Source organism: Sorex fumeus, unplaced genomic scaffold, assembly GCF_029834395.1.
Source record: "Sorex fumeus unplaced genomic scaffold, SorFum_2.1 ptg000130l, whole genome shotgun sequence".
Lineage (NCBI taxonomy): Eukaryota > Metazoa > Chordata > Mammalia > Eulipotyphla > Soricidae > Sorex > Sorex fumeus.
This window is the reverse complement of record NW_026606187.1, coordinates 5,216,292-5,235,073: the sequence shown is the minus strand read 5'-3', so window position 1 is coordinate 5,235,073 and position 18,782 is coordinate 5,216,292. Positions and strand designations below refer to the sequence as shown.

Sequence of the window (18,782 nt, the reverse complement as noted above, 5' to 3'; positions counted from 1 at the left end):
AGTGCCAAAGAGCTCCCAGTTGGTGGTCATTCTGGGAGTTCTCTTTTTAAACTTTGCAGCCCTTTTTCCCCACTCTGTGAAGTAAAATTTTGCATGAAGGAAACGGTGGTCCAATCCTGTTTGGAATTTGGGGACAAAAGCGACATGGGTCAGGCAAAACCATCAATTGAATATGATGTGGTCTATTTCATTGTGGAACCGTCCACCAGGAGACTCCCATGTACAACATTTGGATTCGACCTTCTGGAACTATGAGTTACCATGGATGGTCTTGGTTGACATAATGAACTCAGACAGTCTCTCACCCTGTTCGTTCCATTCTAGGCCATGGGTCCTGATGAGGAGTTCTTTGACTGATCTTCTCGGTCCTATCTTGGCTTTAAAATCACTGACAATGATCTTGTAGAAGGTGTGGTCTTCTTTATAGAAATTCTCCAGCTCCATGTAGAATTTCTCAATTTCTCCTTCATCATAATTGGATGTTGGTGCATAGACAACGAAGATAGAAACTGCTGACAGTGAGCCACATCTATTCAAGTGTAATCATCCGATTTGGGTTGTTAGGCATTTGAATGAATCAATGCTCATGGCCAAGTTCATGTTGACAAGGACACCGATGCCTCCGACGCCTCTTTTATCGCATGTTCTGAGGAACAGTTCTTCTCCAGTGTTGAAAATGGTGTGATGTGATTGATACCTTCTTGTCTTGGTCAGACCAATGATGTCGTACTTGATCTTTCGTGCTTGTACCATCAGGTCCTCGATGGATGTATCTGATGCTAGCGTACGTGCATTGAAAGTACAGACAATCATTTTTGTCTTTCTTCGTTTTGGCAGCCTAGTTCGGCCTTGAGATTTTATCAGCCTCTCCTTCCTCATCCTTGTCAATGCTGCCATATTGGTGACGCCTTCAGGGTCAGGGGAATGAGACCAATGATTGTGTGAGGAACGCGGAGAGAAATAGCCACAAAAAAACACCTGTCTTTGAAAACTCTTGAGCTTATTCACCAACGTGGTTTGGCGCATGCCTCAGGCAACCACAAGCTAACGTCTGAGCTCGCAAAGCAGTGCAGAGATACAATAAAGGAAGACCTCAAAGAGAGAAGAGCAGAAGTACTGGTAGATGCGGCAGAAGCCGGGGAAAGCATTTGTAACACCTGCCTATCCTTCGCCAACTACAACACCAAGATAACTGCCCTCCGACGTCCTGATGGATCTATCCCATCTTCCAGAAGGGCAATGGAGAAGATTATCCATGACCTCTACTCAGATCTCTTCGATAGCCACGTCCACCTGCCCACATACCAAATTTTGCAGGATGGATATGTTGTTCCCAACGTTCTCCCTTCTGAAATCCAACACGCCATTTCGTCGGTAAAGGAACAATCAGCACCTGGCCCAGACAAGGTCAGACCTGAAGACCTGAAGAACCTGCCATCAGTACTTATCAATACGCTGGCTCGGCTCTTCACACGCTACCTGTGTGAATGCAAGGTCCCATCCCAATGAAAAAGCAGCAGGACTGTAATACTGTACAAGAAGGGAGACATCCACGACATTGGCAACTATCGCCCAACCTGCCTATTGTCTGTCATCTACAAGCTGTTCACTCGAGTCATCCTGAATAGGATTGGCAGAACACTAGATGAAGGACAACCATGCGAGCAAGCTGGTTTCCGAAAAGGATTCAGCACGATTGACCATATCCACATGATAACCAAGCTCATTGAGGTTTCTCAGGAGTTCAAGATGCTGCTCTGTCTAACGTTCATTGATTTAAAGAAGGGCTTTGATTCTGTTGCGACTGAAGCGGTCATCAAAGCCCTAGGCAATCAGGGCATTCAAACTCAATACATCAGGATCCTCCGTGAGCTGTATTATGGATTCACTACTAGGACCTCACCATTCTACAAAGAAATGATCATCGATGTCAAGAGAGGGGTTCGGCAGGGTGATACCATTTCACCGAAACTCTTCAGTGCCACCCTCAAGAATATCATGTGACGACTGGAATGGGAAGGAATGGGAGTGAAGATAGATGGTCGGCAAGTACACCACCACTGATGACATTGTTCTAATAACACCAAACATTAGCCAAGCAGCACAAATGGTGACCGACTTCGACCATGAGTGTGGAAAGGTCAGACTACAGCTGAATCTCACGAAGACAATGTTTATGACAAACAGCCTTGTTCCTGACACTCCACTCACTCTCAACGGAACAACCATCTCCGAATGCAACAGTTATATGTACCTAGGTCGAGAAGTCAACATGACAAATGACCTGGTACCTGAGTTGTGCAGCAAGAAGACAGCGGTTTGGAACGCCTTCAAGAGTGTCGAAGAAATAGCTAAGAGGATGAAGAACCTCTGGCTCCGGGAACATCTCTTGGATTCCACTGTTCTTCCTGCATAAACATATGCCTCAGAGACCTGGGCCCTACGAAAACAGGATGAGAACTCTATTCGGGTCTCCCAAAGAGGAATCAGAGTATCATACTTCACTCAAGTGAGAGAAAGAGTTCGGAGTTCCGAACTCCGTCGGTGAATCAGGGATGCCGTCTCATTTGCCAAGACGTCGAAAATCAGATGGGCTGGACATGTAATGAGATTTGGAGATGACTGCTGGACTAGAGCAGTTACCGACTGGATTCCACGGGACATCAAAAGACCGTGTGGACACCCATCTACCAGATGGTCAGACTTCTTCATCAAGACCCTAAACAATTGGTTTGAGGCTCTTTGTATTCCTAAAATGAACAGACACCATTGGGCTACACTAGCACATGACAGGGATGAATGGAGACGTTACTGGCACCCCTTTGAGCAAATCGATGATTAACGGGAAGTCAAGTGATCAAGTGAACAAGATTGTAGGATATCAGGTTGATGTGTACAATTCAGAGGCTAAAGTAAACCCTGCTGGGTACGGCCTCATCCACCTGCCAACCAATTCTAGACAGTGGCCCTTCCCAAAATTAATCAAATATCTAAATGTGAAATGCAAAACTAGAAAAAATCTGTCAGCAATGGCTCACTCCCACTCTGTGCTCAGGCACCAGGCCTGGAGGGGCTCAGGGGACCACATTTGCTGCTGGGGATCGAACTAAGCTTGACCAGTGCAGGGCAAGTGCCTTCACCCCTATCCTATCTCTTCTGCGCCTGGCCAATTTGCTTGTTGTTGTTGTATACACATTATGCTCACTCCCACCTCAACTTGGGATGTGAAATTCCTTTATTTTTCTGGAGGTGTGAGGGGGCAGCAAGACCATCGGTGCTCAGGGGATATTTCTGGCTCAGGGGATACTTTTGGATAAATGAGATTGGCAGCATGCAAAGCAGTTATCTCCTATACTATTTCTCCAGCCATGTAATTCCTTTATTTTACTTTATGGGGTATGCTAAATTCTCTCCTCCTCCCTAGAAAAGACCTCTCCTTTCTCTCTCTCTCTCTGTCTCTCTCTGTCCCTCTGTCATTCTGTCTCTCTCTCTCTCTCTCTCTCTCTCTCTCTTTCTCCCTCCTCACTATTTTACTTTGTTTTGAGAGAGGGTATGGCTCTCTCCAAATTATAAGTCTCCACAGATAATATAGACAAAAATCTGTGTGATTCTCAAGGCTGCTCTCCACATGCTTGGGCCAAGCCTCACCCACAAGTGAATCCCCAGAAAATGCAGATATGCGGAACTTTGTGACGGAGAACTCTGGGTCCATTGGGACCGGGAACAAAGATCCCCTGTCCATATCCTCCTGACTCCTGTGACTTCTGCAGTGGTTTATGCAGTCACACCCATAAGTCACCCCTGGCTGGCACCAGATAATCTTGTCATTGGCCACAATCCAGATTGCATGTCCTTCTCTCCTAGAAGGGAGCATAACACTACGCTCACCATAACCATGCCACCAGACTCCTTGCCAGGCTGTTTCACTTGGGGCGTCCCTGAAGGGAGTGGGTGAGATCCCTCCCCATCCCAAGGGACCCAGCCCGGGCAGCCAAAAACCTACAGAGCTCAACTGCCACTGTGCTCACAGCTGTGCCACATGCTCGGGCCAAGCCTCACCCACAAGTAAACCTATTTCTGGACACTTCATACATCACACCATCCATACTCCAAGAGTACCCCACCACATTTAATGGGGCTCGAAGTAGTAGGCAACCAATCTTCACTATCACTATTACTATCACCCCATTGTTCTTCAATTTGCTCGAGTGGGCCTAGTAACATCTCCGTTCGTCCCTGTCACATACAAGTGTAGCCCGATGACATATTGGGGGCTCTTTCAGGGTCAGGGGAATGAGGACCATTCATTGTTATTGCTTTTGACTTATCGAGTACGCCACGGGTAGCTTGTCAGGCAACCAATCTTAGAGGGGAAATATATATACACATCTGTATATATATATATATTGTTTTTACAGATATATATATATATATATATAAAAGTACACAAGGCTCAACCTTTAACAACATATTAGAGATCACCTATAGAAGGTCTTAATGGCCCCTGTTGAAATAGAACAATATTCACACTCTTTCCTCTAAGGATACTTTTTTGTAGCACTTTCAGTGGTTTTTCATAACAAACAATATGAAATATATTATTACGGCTCTGTTTTGGGGCAGGGATTGGGGTTCAGAATGGAAACATCCGAAATACGGTGATAGGAAGGTGTTGTGGTGGGATTGGTGTTTGAATATTAAATGTAATCAAATATTGTGAACTACCTTATAAAATAAAAGAATTTAAAAATCTGTGTGAATTTGGGTATGGCAAAGCATTGAGATACATTATGAAAAGTCATCTGTGAAAGAAAAATGCAAACTTATACTCTGCCGAGGACACTGGCAAGAGGGCCTGGAGAGACAGTACAGCAGGTAGGGTGCTTGCCTTGCAATTGGCCGGAACTGGCTCCATCTCTAACCAACCCTATATGGTCCCCACAAAGGAGCAAACTCTGGATACAACTGTGTGTACTACCCCTTCAAAAAAAAACCCAAGTAAACTAAAAAAGAACACTGGCAAGAGAATGGAAAGACACACCCCAGACTGGGAGAAAAATATTTGCAAAGACATTTCTGATAAAGACATTTCTGTTAACCAAAATGTACAAAGAATTCTTGAACCTCAAAAAACTACAAAATAAAAATCACGTGGGACCAGAGAGATAATAGAGTGGGTAGGGTGCTGGCCTTGTATGCGACAGACGTAGATTCAATCCCCAGAAATATGGTCCCCTGAGCACACCAGGAGTAATTCCTGAGAGCACTGCCAGGTACAGCCAAAAAAACCCAAACACACACACACACACACACACACACACACACAACAATAACAACAACAGCAACAACACCTAATTGAAAAATAGACCAAAAAAAATCAAAACAATGAGATATTACTACACGTCTGTGAGAGACCTGTGAGAGAATAGATATTACACAAAAGACAAAAAACAATTGACAAATGTTGGGCAAGAGCGATAGTATAGCAGGTAGAGCATTTGCTTTGCACATAGCAGACCCAGGTTCAATCCCCAGCACCCCATGTGATTCCCTGAACCTCGCCAAAAGTGATCCCTGAGCACAGAGCCAGAAGTAAACCCTGCGCACAGCCACGTGTGCCCCATCCAGAAATAAAACAAAACAAGAACCCACCCTTCCGTGAGGTGCACCCTGAACTCATGGAGACTAAAGTGGGAATTTCTTCTCTACCTCCCCCCAGATGCCCTAACGGGCTTCTGGTGGGACATTCATACCAGAATCTATGGGAATGGGGGCGGGGTCCTTGAAGGTTCCTTATTCATTTGGGGGTCCCAGTACCTTTGAACCTTATGTAGGTAATAACCAACCCTCAGAAACATTTGTGGAATGAAATGTTAAATGAATAACTTAAATAGGGAGTTTCCTTCTAAGAATTTTTTTTTCTTTTTGGGTCACACCTGGCAGGGCACAGGGGTTACTCCTGGCTCAGCGCTCAGGAATCACTCCTGGTAGTGCTCAGGGGACCATGTGGGTTTCTGGGAATCAAACCCAGGTTGGCTATGTGCAGGACAAATGCCATACCCACTGTGCTATCACTCCAGCCCCAGTAGGGAGTTTCCTGATAATGACAGGCACTTGCAGCATATATTACTGAACATGCTGTTGGTGCCAGCACATCCCACCAGGGCTGAGCACAAATCACAGCCCCTGCGTCAGCCAGAAAGAGCCTCCCTTGAAAGCACCTCTGACACGAGCACCTTTTATTGTAGCTTACTCAAAATCTATGAGTTGATGACTAATGATATCCAAAGTCCAAGATAAGTGCCCAGGTAATCAATATAGAAGGCTGAGCTTGCTTTCTGAGTTCCTTGACATTATTTCAAGGGGCTTCTTACCTTTTGTTGGGGCTCCCATATCCATACTGGTTCAGCCCAAAGAGTATCAGCATAGGTACCAAGGCCTGAGCAGGTTTGGTAAACAAAGCGTTTAGGCCAAAGACCACTGAAGAAAGGGGTGACCTGCAACAGAAAAAGACAGAGTGCATCTGTATCCACATGCATACATGAAGGTGTTCATGTGCAAACACGTATGTGAGGATCTTTTTTGTCTCTGAAGTCCACCTTGACCCTAACTAGACAATGATACAGAGCACAGCAGTTCCAGGGCTCACCTGACTTTGTCACAAGAGAGTTACTGAACCACAAGGAGCCTCCTCACATATGATATCCCCAAAGGAGTAAGCCCTGAGCACAGCTGGGTTGGCCGGAAAACAAAATAAATAAATAAGAAAAAAAAAGGTAAGAGGATGGAAAGATAGTTTTCTAATATCTCTGTTGTGTGTGAAATAAAAGGTTTTTATTTACAACATGGGAGACGTGGGGGGAGTCAGAGACAGAGACAAAGACAGAGAGATAGAAAGCGATACACACAGAGAGGAAGGTACCCCGGAGAGAAAAAGAACGTAGTCCTGTTTGGAACTATTCAAATGCTCAGTAAGAGGGGGTTGGAGAGATAGCATAGCCAGTAGAGCGTTTGCCTTCACGCAACCAACCCGGGTTCAATTCCCAGCATCCCATGTGGTCCCCTGAGCACCACCACGAGTAACTCCTGAGTGCAGAGCCAGGAGTAAGCCCCTGTGCATCTCCAGGTGTGAACCAAAAAGAAAAAAAAATGCTCAGTAAGGGAGTGATCTGGGGCTGGAGCGATAGCACAGCTGGTAGGGCATTTGCCTTGCACACGGCCGACCCGGGTTCAATTCCCAGCATCCCATATGGTCCCCCGAGCACCGCTAGGAGTGATTCCTGAGTGCATGAGCCAGGAGTAACCCCTGTGTATCGCTGGTGTGACCCCCAAAAAGAGAGAGTGATCTTTGGCTGCACTGTACCTAAACCCCACCGCAGCCCCATGAGGAAGGTTCTAGCACTCTTGCCTTAGAAGACGGGAGAGCAGAGGGACTGGCCCACACTCACATGGCCCCAAAGGAGCAGAACTAGGATTCACCTCTAAGTCCCTCTGTCCAAATTTCTCTAAGGATTCATTTCACGTGTTTCTAGGAAGAATCCTGCCATATCTTTTCTTATTTGAAACAGTGAGTTCATAGAAGATGAATCAAGTGACTTGACCCAATAAACTAAGATCTTGCATTTCAACAAACAAGAGACATTTTACACTAAGAGGAGAAGAAAGGGAAGGCAGAGAAGAAAAGAGGGGGAGGGGGGGGAGAAATGAAAGAGAAAGAGATGAGGCAAGGTCTTTGGATGATGGTCAGCGCTCAGGTTTCATTCCCTGGACTTCCATCTACCAGCTGCGTTCTCTTGGAGAAAGTTAACCCCCCAAGAGTTTTATGTTTCCTGAGAGTGGGGATAATCACAATTATAGGATGATATAATAGTGTAATGGCGGCCTGCCCACCACTAGACTCTCAGTGTTCTGAGAGGCAGAACCACCCCAGGCTTTGCTCAGTGTCTTAAGTTATCTGATATAATCGAAGCAAAAGACACCCATTTTCAGAAAAGGAGATATTAACCACTCTGCTCTACATTTATCATTTGTGTGTGTCTGTGTCTATGTGCGTCTGTGAGTGTGTGTGTCTGTGTGGATGTCTGTGATTGTGTGTGTGTCTGTGTTTCTGTGTGTGTCTGTGTCTATGTGTGTCAGAGTGTGTGTGTGTCTGAGTGTATGTCTGTGATTGTGTCTGTGTGTGTGTCTGTGTGGATGTCAGTGATTGTGTGTATGTGTCTGTGTTTGTGTGTGTCTGTGTCTATGTGTGTCTGTGAGTGTGTGTGTGTCTGAGTGTATGTCTGTGATTGTGTCTGTGAGTGTGTTTGTGTGTGTCTGTGTCTATGTGTGTCTGTGTGTGTGTCTGTGTGTATGTCTGTGATTTTGTGTGTGTATGTGTGTGTGTGTGTGTGTTTTGGGGCAGGGACATGCCAGGGATCAAACCCAAGGCTTTAGATATGCAAAGTCCTACCAACCACTCTTCCCTTGGTTTTTATCTGATAAATACTATGACATCTTTTGTTTCCTTTTGTTTGTTTATTTGTTTGGGGGTCACACCTAGATGTACTCAGGGCTTGTGGGGTGCTGGGGATTGAACCTGAGTTAGCCATGTGTAAGGTAAGCACCCTGCCCACAGTACTATGGCTTCGGCCCATGCTGTGCCATCTTTTTCGTTTTGTTGTTGTTGTTGTTGTTGTTGTTGTTAGAACCAATTCAGTTAAATGCAAATTTTTTGTTGTTGTTGTTGTTGTTGTTTTTGGATAAAATGCTTTACAAATACCCAAAACAAGCAATAAATAAATAAATAAATAAATAATCAACCACTTCATAGATCAAAAGTAAAAAAAGGAAAAGGGCAATGGTCTTTTTAACTATCTTATATAAACCAGTCGGTTTGAAGTACATATACAAGAAAATGAAGCTGCAATGTTCAAAATTAGATTTGTTGTTGTAGCTCATTTTGCTCTTTGAAAGTTTTCTCTTACTGAAAACTAAAAAAGTTTTTCTTTTTTCATTCGGTATTCTAATGAACAAGATTACACTACAATGAAGTCAAAAGTGGGCAAGAGGATTTTCCAAACACTCTTCTGCCTATTTGAAGTGGCTAACCAGCACAGACGAGAATATAAAATGTAAATTACAAACACAAATTTTCTCCTTCAGTGTACTTCCAAGAAGAAAAGAAAGAAAGAAAAACCACAGCCTTAGAAGTTTGGATTCTTCTTTTCTCCCCCAGACAAATCCACATTGCGGTTATAAGCGTCACAATACCTACAACCTGCTATCAGGAGAATCTGACGCCGTTTGCAAGGAATTCTGAGTTCGAGTTACCTTTCAGTTTTCTTGACTTTTCCCAAAACCAGATGTGATTTGATGGGAATATTTTCCTTTTTGAATTCTCTTTTGTTTTTCTTTACAAATTATTTCTGTCATATCTTCCCAAAGTAGTTAACTTTGTTTTCCTAGAAATGACTTTCATTCTACACGTTCTTTTCCTAGGTTTACAAGATAGATTGAACCTTCTGAGCAGAACCAGAGTATCTGGCAAGGAACAGAAGCAAAGCCAGCTGTGGGCTCTGGGTAATAGAGAACAGGAGCGAACAGCGTGGGTCCCACACAGAGACATTGTGATCTAAAAGCTGAGAGAGATTCGTGGCTGTCTCCCCAGCATCTGCCATGGTGCCCAACACAGTGGAGGCGATTAAGCCACGTTTATTGGGTCAATAAGAGCTGCCCCAGAAGACTGGCAAGGGCTTGAGTGAGGAAAGGCTACGCGGTGCTTGCACACGTCGGCATTGAGTCACTGGAGCTCCCTTTCCTCCCTTTATTTGTAACCAGTCTCGTTCAAAAACAATTTAAGAGTTGTCGGGGATTTTGCTGCAGTTATTACTCGTTAGATTACTTGTGTTTTTAAAAGTTATTTTTATGAGCTGGAGAGATGGTACAGCAGGTTAAGACACTTGCCTCACACAACTAACCTAGGTTTGATCACCGACACCACATATGGTGCCCTGAGCACTGTCAGGAGTTACCCTTGAGTACAGAGCCAGGAGTAAACCCTGAGCACTGCCTGGGGAAGAAAGGAAAGAAGGGGGAGAAGGGAAGAAGGGAGGGAGGAAGGAAGGAAGGAAGGAAGGGAGGGAGGGAGGGAGGGAGGGAGGGAAGGAAAAAAGGAAGGAGAGAAGGAAGAAAGGAGAGAAGGAAGGACGGAAGAAAGGAAGGAAGGAGGAAGGGAGGGAGGGAGGGAAGGAAGGAAGGAAGGAAGGAAGGAAGGAAGGAAGGAAGGAGAGAAGGAAGGAGAGAAGGAAGGAAAGAGAATGAAGGAAGGAAGGAGAGAAGGAAAGAGGGAAGGAAGGCAGGAAGGCAGGAAGGCAGGAAGGAAGGAAGGAAGGAAGGAAGGAAGGCAGGAAGGCAGGAAAGAAGGAAGGGAGGGAAGGAAGGAGGGAAGGATAGAAGGAAGGAAGGAAGGAAGGAAGGAAGGAAGGGAGGGAGGGAGGGAGGGAAGGAGAGAAGGAGGGAAGGAAGGAGAGAAGGAAGGAGAGAAGGAAGGAGGGCGGGGAGGGAAGGAAGGAGGGAGAGAGGGAGGGAGGGAGGGAGGGAGGGAGGGGAAAAGTAAAAGTTATTTGAGAAACTATGAAGATGGTTCAAGGGTTGGAGCACAGACTTTGCATGCTGATGCCCAGGTTTAATATCTGGCATTAGTGATCCCCTCCCCAGCAGCACCTGGTGTGGCTTCACAATCACAAAATCACAAATCATCCTGTTAGTCGTCGATTGCCTCGAGCAGGCCCCAGTAACGTCTCCTTCATCCTAGCCCTGAGATTATATTCAAGGCTCTTCAGGAGAATGAGACCCATCATTGTTACTGGTATTTGGCATATTGGGTACGCCACGGAGAGTTTGCCAGACTCTGCCGTGTGGGCAAGCTACATTTGGTAGCCTGTCAGTTTGTCCAAAGTAGGAATGAGATAATAAGATGTTATAATAAAATGTTGCGCGGCCGCAAATGCGGCCGCGTGCTTCCGAGATCTGGTTTTTATAGTCTCTGTGTCTTGGCCGCTGATGGGATTACACAGCGCCAGGGGGCCAGTTGGTGGGTGTGACCCCCGCCTATTGGAATTTGGAGGATCTGGGTGGAGGATGCTCGGCCCAAATCCCGGTAGGCTTGGATATCTTGGCCCCGGAACCCGCGTGACTTTGTCCCTCTGCCAGTACCTTCACGTGTGCGGAGAGTGGTCTCAGCATGGTGGTGGCTGGTCCTACCCAGATTTGGGCCGAGCATCCTCCACCCAGATCCTCCAAATTCCAGTAGGCGGGGGTCACACCCACCAACTGGCCCCCTGGCGCCGTGTAATCCCATCAGCGGCCAAGACTCAGAGACTATAAAAACCAGATCTCGGAAGAGAAGAGTGCAGTCTTCTGCCCCCGCGCCTGACTGTCCTCGCTCGCCGAGACCCCTTGGAGGGGAGCGGGTTGAGCTTTCCTCCCCGCCCCGACCAGGGCTCCGGCAGCCAAAGACCTCCAGGACCAGCCACCACCATGGTGTGGCTTAAACACCAAAAAAAAAAAAAAAAAAAAAGAGTAAAGAAGTTTGATTTGAGAGCCAAGGAATTAAACGTGCTGGAGCACACACTGTACACACAAGAGTCTGGGGTCTGATCCCCAGCACCACATGGTTCTCTGAGCCTCAAAGTGAAACCAAACCCCAAAGCCTCTCCCTAAACAGTGATTTTTGAGCCAGTCACCTCTTGAGTCACTCAGAATAGGGTATTGAACTGACTTGCTCAAAATTTCAAACACAAATTAGCCACAAAACCCTGAAACAGGACAGATATTATAGAAAAAACTCAAGCAATGCTTGAGTTATTTGGCAATGCTGTTCTCCAGTTAAAAAAAAAAAAAGACAAAGAGCAAGGCCATGGCATCAAGATGTTTTTATAGACTACAGAGGTGGTAAGTTTAAGAACCTGTCTGTCCTGAGATCTCCAAGCTCACTTGGAACAGGACCAGGCCCTCCCTGCAACTTCTGTTTTCCAGTAGCTTGGCAGTCATGCCTGCAAACCATATAATCTCATCAACGGCCAAGATCCAGGGACTATGAAATAAAGCTCCTGGAAGAGAATGACACAGAACGTCCTGGGTGCAGGGCCACATTTGTGGCTGCACAACCTCTTATACTCTAGCCCAGTGATGTACCAAAAGCAGCACACATTTGTTTGGGTTTAACATATATGTTTGTAATCTCTAATACAAGAGCTTACATGGCTCCAGGATGAAATACAACAACCTTCACAACTTTTATGGTGATGGGAAGGTGCACTGTGGTGGGATTAGTGTTGGAATATTATCTGTAATGAACTATTGTGAACAACTATAAAAATTAAATTAAATTTGAAAAAAAAAAGTATTTGTCTGTCTTCATGTTCCAGGGGTTGCAGCGATAGTACAGCAGGTGGGGCATTTGCCTTGCATGTGGCCAACCTGGGTTTGATCCTGGCATCCCATAAGGTCCCCTGAGCACTACTAGGAGTAATCCTGAGTGCAGAACCAGGAGTTACCCATGAGCATCACAGTAGGTGACCCAAAAAAACAGAAAAAAAAGCCCACACATAACATGTTCCTCTCTAATCCATACACAGTGAAAAATATCTGCGATCAAGTGAATTTTATCACCGTTCCAAAGAACAAAACTACTCATAATCCATGCCTATGTCTTCAAGGAAAAAAGCACTAAGACGGACCTTGACTCCTCATTTTCATTTCTTGCCATGTCACAGAGCAAAGGTCATGCTGCCTTATCGGTTGTGTGTTCGAGTTTGTGGAACATAAAGCTGAGATTTTACTTTGGTTTTGGAGGCTTGGTCCTTGGGTTGCATCAGCTTTGTGAAGCCCAGAGATGCCCATTCAGAAGCCAGGGAAAGTTACTCAGACAAACAATTCAAGATATCCTACTATTGTCTGTCCTCTAATTCCCAATGACGTCTTGAATGGTTTTCTTTAAGGTGATTTGTAGTGGCAATAGAACTGAGGTGTGGAGACTTGACTAGCTCCCGCCCATAGAGATATTTCATAGCTGGTGCATGAACAGACTTACTGCCGACTAAACTTCAGCATGTCCGCATCAACCATGTCAGCGAGTGGCAGGTAGAACAAGCAAGAAGCAGCCTGCACAGTCACCCTAGAAACAATTTTAAAACACACATATGAAAATTTTATATACCTGGGAGTCACAGAATTTGTTTAGAACAAACATCAAATGAAAGTTGTATGGGCTTGTAAAAAAGAAAAGAATATACTGTAAAAGCCAAGAACAGAAATGTACACTCTTCTGTTCCCTGAAACACCATATACTTATGAATACAAGGTATAAAGAAAATAGTATGTTATAAAAGCAAATAGAATTACACACAGTTCTGTTCTTCTAAATACAGATTTATGAATATATATAATTATTTTAAAAATGAAATAACTCGGCCAGAGAGCTCAACAGGCTGAGTGCACACACTTAGCATGCCGGAGGTCTAGGTGCCCCATATGGTCAATGCCATCTGGTCCCCCAGCACTGGTGGGAGGGACCCCCCAGCACAGAAAAAACCCAAAAGAGAAATAACACATTTTTCTTGGGATTTTGTTTTGGGGACACACCCGGCAGTGCTCAGGGGTTCCTCCTACCTCTGCACTCAGGAAACCCTCCTGATGGGCTTAGGGGACTACAAGTGATGCCAGGGATGGATCCCAGGTCAGCTACATGCAAGGCAAGGACCTTCCCCACTGTCTTATCTCTCCGGCTCTTTCCGGATTTTTAAGAATCCTCTTAGGATTTTTAAAAGCAATTTTGTTCTCATTTCCAAATGACTACTTATTCACTTGATCTACTTAAATTATGAATAGATCTGAAAGAACAAAGCATGTTAGGGGAATCCATCATTTTTTTCTCTTGCTCTAAGAACAGGATAAATTAAGACCTATAAAAAGCCATCTAACATTTCAATTAAGAGAAGAGATGAAAATGGGGAAAGACTCCAGTAAAAAAATTTTTTTTTTCATTCTTAAAATAAATGTAAATGTTTGAAGGGAAGGTCAAAGGGCTGAACACAGGCTCCGCGGTTCAATCCTTGGCACCACATGCCCCCTTATTCAGTACTGCTGGGAGAGAACCCCGCCCCTTCCAACCACCAGGCTAGAAATGACCCCCAAGTGTCATGGGTATAATCTAAAAATAAGCAAACAAAAATCAATATTATAGAGACATTTAATTTTTTTTAATTTTTTCTCTTTTTTTGGATTTGGGAGCCACACCCATCAATGCTCAGAGGTTACTCCTGGCTCTGCACTCAGGAATATTTCCTGGTGGTGATAGGGGACCATATGAAATGTTGGAGATCAAACCTGGATTGGCCACGTACAAGGCAAGCGCTTTCCCTGCTGGACTCTCTCCAGCCCCTAAAAAGACATTTACCACTTTACCACTTTACTCATATTCTAAAAGCAATGGGAAGGGCTGGAAGGGCACAGGATGTAGTGAGCCCAATAATAATAATAATAATAATAATATATTTAAAAATAAATGCATTGGAAAGCCTCTTGAGATTATTAAAGAGGACCGGAAAGATAATACTGGATTTAAGTCTTTTCCTTGCCTGCAGCTGACCCTGTTCAATCTCCTGCACTGAGTACAGTCTGCTGAGTTCCGCCAGGGAAGATCCCTGGACCAGAAACATAAATAAGCCCTGAGCACTGCCCAGTGTGGCCCCGGCACCGTCACTGTCCTCCCATTGTTCATCGATTTGCTCGAGCGGGCCCAGTAACATTGTGAGACTTGTTACTGTGTTTGGCATATCGAATACATCACGGGTAGCTTGCCGGGCTCTCCGAGAGGGGTAGAGGAATCAAACTCGGGTCGCCCCAGTTGGCTGTGTGCAAGGCAAACGCCCTACCCACTGTGCTATCGCTTCAGCCCTAACAAAACAAAATATTAATAAGCAGAGCAATAGAAATTTAGTACAAGGGGATGAGAGCACACACATGGCATGCCTCCAGGTTGGACCCGAGTTCAGTCCCTGGCGCATGTATTGCAGAGTGTAGCCCAGGGATACTCCCCATCATCCCCACCACCACCACCAGGCACTGCTGGGCTGGTTCTCGAAGATTCCAGCAGCTCAGGACCAGAGCTCAGCACAGCTGCCTCCAGCCCTCGCATGGAACTTGGTCAACTAAAGCCAGGAATGGGCTCCGGATTTCCCAAGCACCGCTCGGCCTCCTCCCAAAAAGATCATTAAGAGAAAAATTCGGTAGCAGAGCGCATACCTGCAAAGCCTCAACTCAGTCTCTAGCACTGCAGGTTATTAAGCCAGACAAGGGCATGTTCTAGCAGCAGTATGGAAAATAGGGTCAGAGAGCTAGGACTGAATGCGGGAGAACACGTAAATGGCTGCCCAACAATTTCATAAAAGATCTGATCAGAGGAGCCCAAGATGCTTGCCTTGGACAGAGCCAACCCAGACTCAAACCCCAGCACCTTGTACTGAGCGCTGCCAGGAGTGATCCTTGAGTACAGCTAAGTGTGCAAAAAAAGGAAAAAAAATCACATGAGAACTTGTAAAGGAATGGTAGTGGCAAGAGAAAAGAGATTAATTCAGGACACATTAGGGAGGTGAGACTGTTATTAATTGGTGGCTGACTAGACTAAGAGACAATGAAGAATGTGTTATGTGCCTCAAGGGTCAAGCTGGGATTGGGAAGAAAACTGGGGATATTGGTGGAGGGAAGGTCACAATTTGGTTGTGTTGGAATTCAAAGTGCTTGAAACAACTGGATAATGAACAATTTTGCAAATCATGGTATTTTTAATAGTAATAAGTGGAGCGATAGCACAGCGGTAGGGCGTTTGCCTTGCACGCAGCCAACATGGCCGACCCGAGTTCGATTCCTCCGCCCCTCTCGGAGATCCCGGCAAGCTACGAGAGTATCTCGCCCGCACGGCAGAGCCTGGCAAGCTCCCCGTGACGTATTCGATATGCCAGACACAGTAACAACAAAGTCTCCAATGGAGACGTTACTGGGCCCGCTCGAGCAAATCGATGAACAACGGGAGGGCCTTTACTTTACTTTAATAATAATAATAATAATAAAAGATAAATACAGTCATTTTCCCAGCTGGCAAACAAAGGCAGTCAACACCTAGGTGGCAGCTGTCATGAAATGGTGCGTTTTGATAAGATAAAAACAAGCAACTTTACGACAGAGTCTAATGGATAAAAGTCCTTCAAAAAAGCTGCAGTGACCATTCAGCTTGGCACAAAAGTGCGCTTGCTGTGCCGAGACATGATGATCAAGGATGCTTCATAGCTTGAAAGAGTGAATGGTGAGCCATTTGGGAGCATAGGTCTGGCTTAGTACAGGCATTTACTTACATGATAATCATGAGATAGAGAGTCAAAAAGTAATAGTATTGCTGTCCAAGCAATAACATGACAATGGAGGCTGTGCCTTCTAGGTAGAAAGAAATTAAGATGATTTTGTAATAGCCATATTTCTTCAGCCAGGATTGACTAATGAGTGTAAGACACTGAAAGAGAAACAGATTGACATTGCATGAAGATGAGATCCTGTGAATTTTGCTGATGACAAAAGAAATATCCTCAGCAAAAAACTAATTTGCTTTATAAACTGAATTAGAATGTCAATTGAAATACACAAAACCATCTACCAATGTTGGAAACTTAATTATCTGTATGCTTCCACAAAAATCAGTGAAGAATAATAATAGTCTAAATTAGCCAAAAAAAAAATCCTATTATTTCCTATTAATTAAATAAGCCAGGAAATTACTACATTTTAATTCTCACAGTAACATAAGGAGATTTCACCAAAACCAACTATATGAAAGAATCTATCACTTAAAAACAAACTGTAGGGGCCAAAGAGATAGTACAAGAGTACAGCAGGTAGAGCACTTGCCTTGCATTGTAGACCATCGAACCCAGGTTCAATCCCCAGCACCCCATAGGCCCCTGGAGCCTGCCAGGAGTGATCCTTGAGCACAGAGCCAGAAGCAAGCCCTGAGCTTGGCAGGGTGTGGCTCAAAAACTAGAGACAGACAGTCAGACAGTCAGACGGGCCTGTAGAAACAGATTGTGCTTAAAAACATTCCCTGTCACTGTTACTGTCACTGTCCTCCCGTTGTTCATTGATTTGCTCGAGCGGGCCCAGTAACGTCTCCATTGTGACACTTGTTACTGTGTTTGGCATACCGAATACATCACAGGTAGCTTGCCAGGCTTTGCCATGTGGGCGAGATACTTTCGGTAGCTTGCCAGACTCTCCGAAAGGGGGAGAGGAATCGAACCTGGGTCAGCCAGATCAGCCACTATGCTGTTGCTCCAACCCAAAATATTGTTTTTGCTTTTATTGGGGGGAAGGAGACAGGAAAATTTTGGGGCTATGAGCTCTAAACTACAACCCCTATGTTATCTCCTGGCCCCTGAAATGCATTTTTTAAATTAAAATTAAGCACCACACACAGATAATAACAGTTTAAGATTCTGTTTCTTTTGGTTGTGTTTTGTCCCTACCCTTACATATTTTCATAATTCTGATAGATTTGCATTGAGAGCTAAGATACTATTCTTCTATATTTCTTCTTATCAATTAAAACAACTATTGTTCTAAACTGAAAATCTTGTGTTAAATATCCATATGTACATTAAAAAAAGATTAGAAGACCCTTTGTTTTCCCTTAAAAAGTACATTGTTTAGCCCTGCAATTTTCACTAACTCAATGCAAGTACCGTTACAATTAGAAGAGAATTTTTAATGATGTGTGTGGAATACAAAAATGCTCTTTGATAAATATAAGGAAGGGTTCTCCCCACCCGAAACATTTCTTGGCTTCCTACTTTCAAGGAACAAGAGCTCATTTTCTGGACACTTAAAAACAATGGCTCTGTGATTGATGTGACCCAAAGCATTTCTTAAGCGTTCTGAAAGAGAAAGCATGTGGAACACTCAGGAAGTCCCACTCCAGGCCAACATAAAATGATAACATTGTCCAACCACGCATTTCCACATATCGAGGTGAAGCTCCTTCTTTGCATTATTTTATACATCAAAATACAACAAATTAGAGGCCAGATAGATAATACAGCAGGTAGGACGCTTGCCTTGCACGCGACTAACCCAGTTTCAATCCCCGCACCAGATAGGGTTCCCAGAGCCCCTCTAGAAGTGATCCCTGAGCACGGAGCCAGGAGGTGCACTGAGCACCCCCCAATGGGGCCCCCAAATAAAAACAAAAATAAAATAACAAGAAATTAAAGAGAGGCTGGGTGATAGCACAGTGGGTAGGGTGCTGCCTTGCATGCGGCCGATGCAGGTTCAGTTCCCAGCATCCCATATAGTCTCCTGAGCACTGTCAGGAGTAATTCCTGGGTGCGTGAGCCAGGAGTGACTCCTGTGCATCACTGAGTGTGACCCAAAAAGTAATAATAATAATAATAATAATTGTACGTTATGGGGGTGGGGTTGTTCGGGCCTCACCTGGCAGTGCTCAGGACTGATTCCTGGCTCTGTACTCTAGGATCACTCCTGGCAGGCTTGGGGGACCGTAGAGGGTGCCAAGGAATTGAATTCCGATCATGATATGTATGGAAAGCGCCCTAACACTGTACATTGCTCTGGCTCCTGGTATTATTTTGTCCAATACCTTAAAAGCTATAAAATGATCGATAGCACAGTGGTAGGGCGTTTGCCTTGCACACAGCCAACATGGCCGACCCGAGTTCGATTCCTCCGCCCCTCTCGGA

General features: G+C 44.8%; 1 protein-coding gene across 1 annotated transcript in view; it reads right to left on the bottom strand.

Annotated features, from left to right (window-relative positions):
• The window catches only part of LOC130045929 (transmembrane protein 180-like), a 63,383-nt gene that overhangs the window by 30,746 nt on the left and 13,855 nt on the right, over nt 1–18,782 (bottom strand). The window contains exons 3-6 of the mRNA XM_056138810.1: nt 16,392–16,546; nt 13,073–13,156; nt 6,375–6,497; nt 3,695–3,702 (exon numbers count right to left, since the gene is read on the bottom strand). Of these exons, the coding sequence (XP_055994785.1) occupies nt 3,695–3,702; nt 6,375–6,497; nt 13,073–13,156; nt 16,392–16,546 (370 nt within the window). The remainder of the gene's footprint in view (nt 1–3,694; nt 3,703–6,374; nt 6,498–13,072; nt 13,157–16,391; nt 16,547–18,782) is intronic.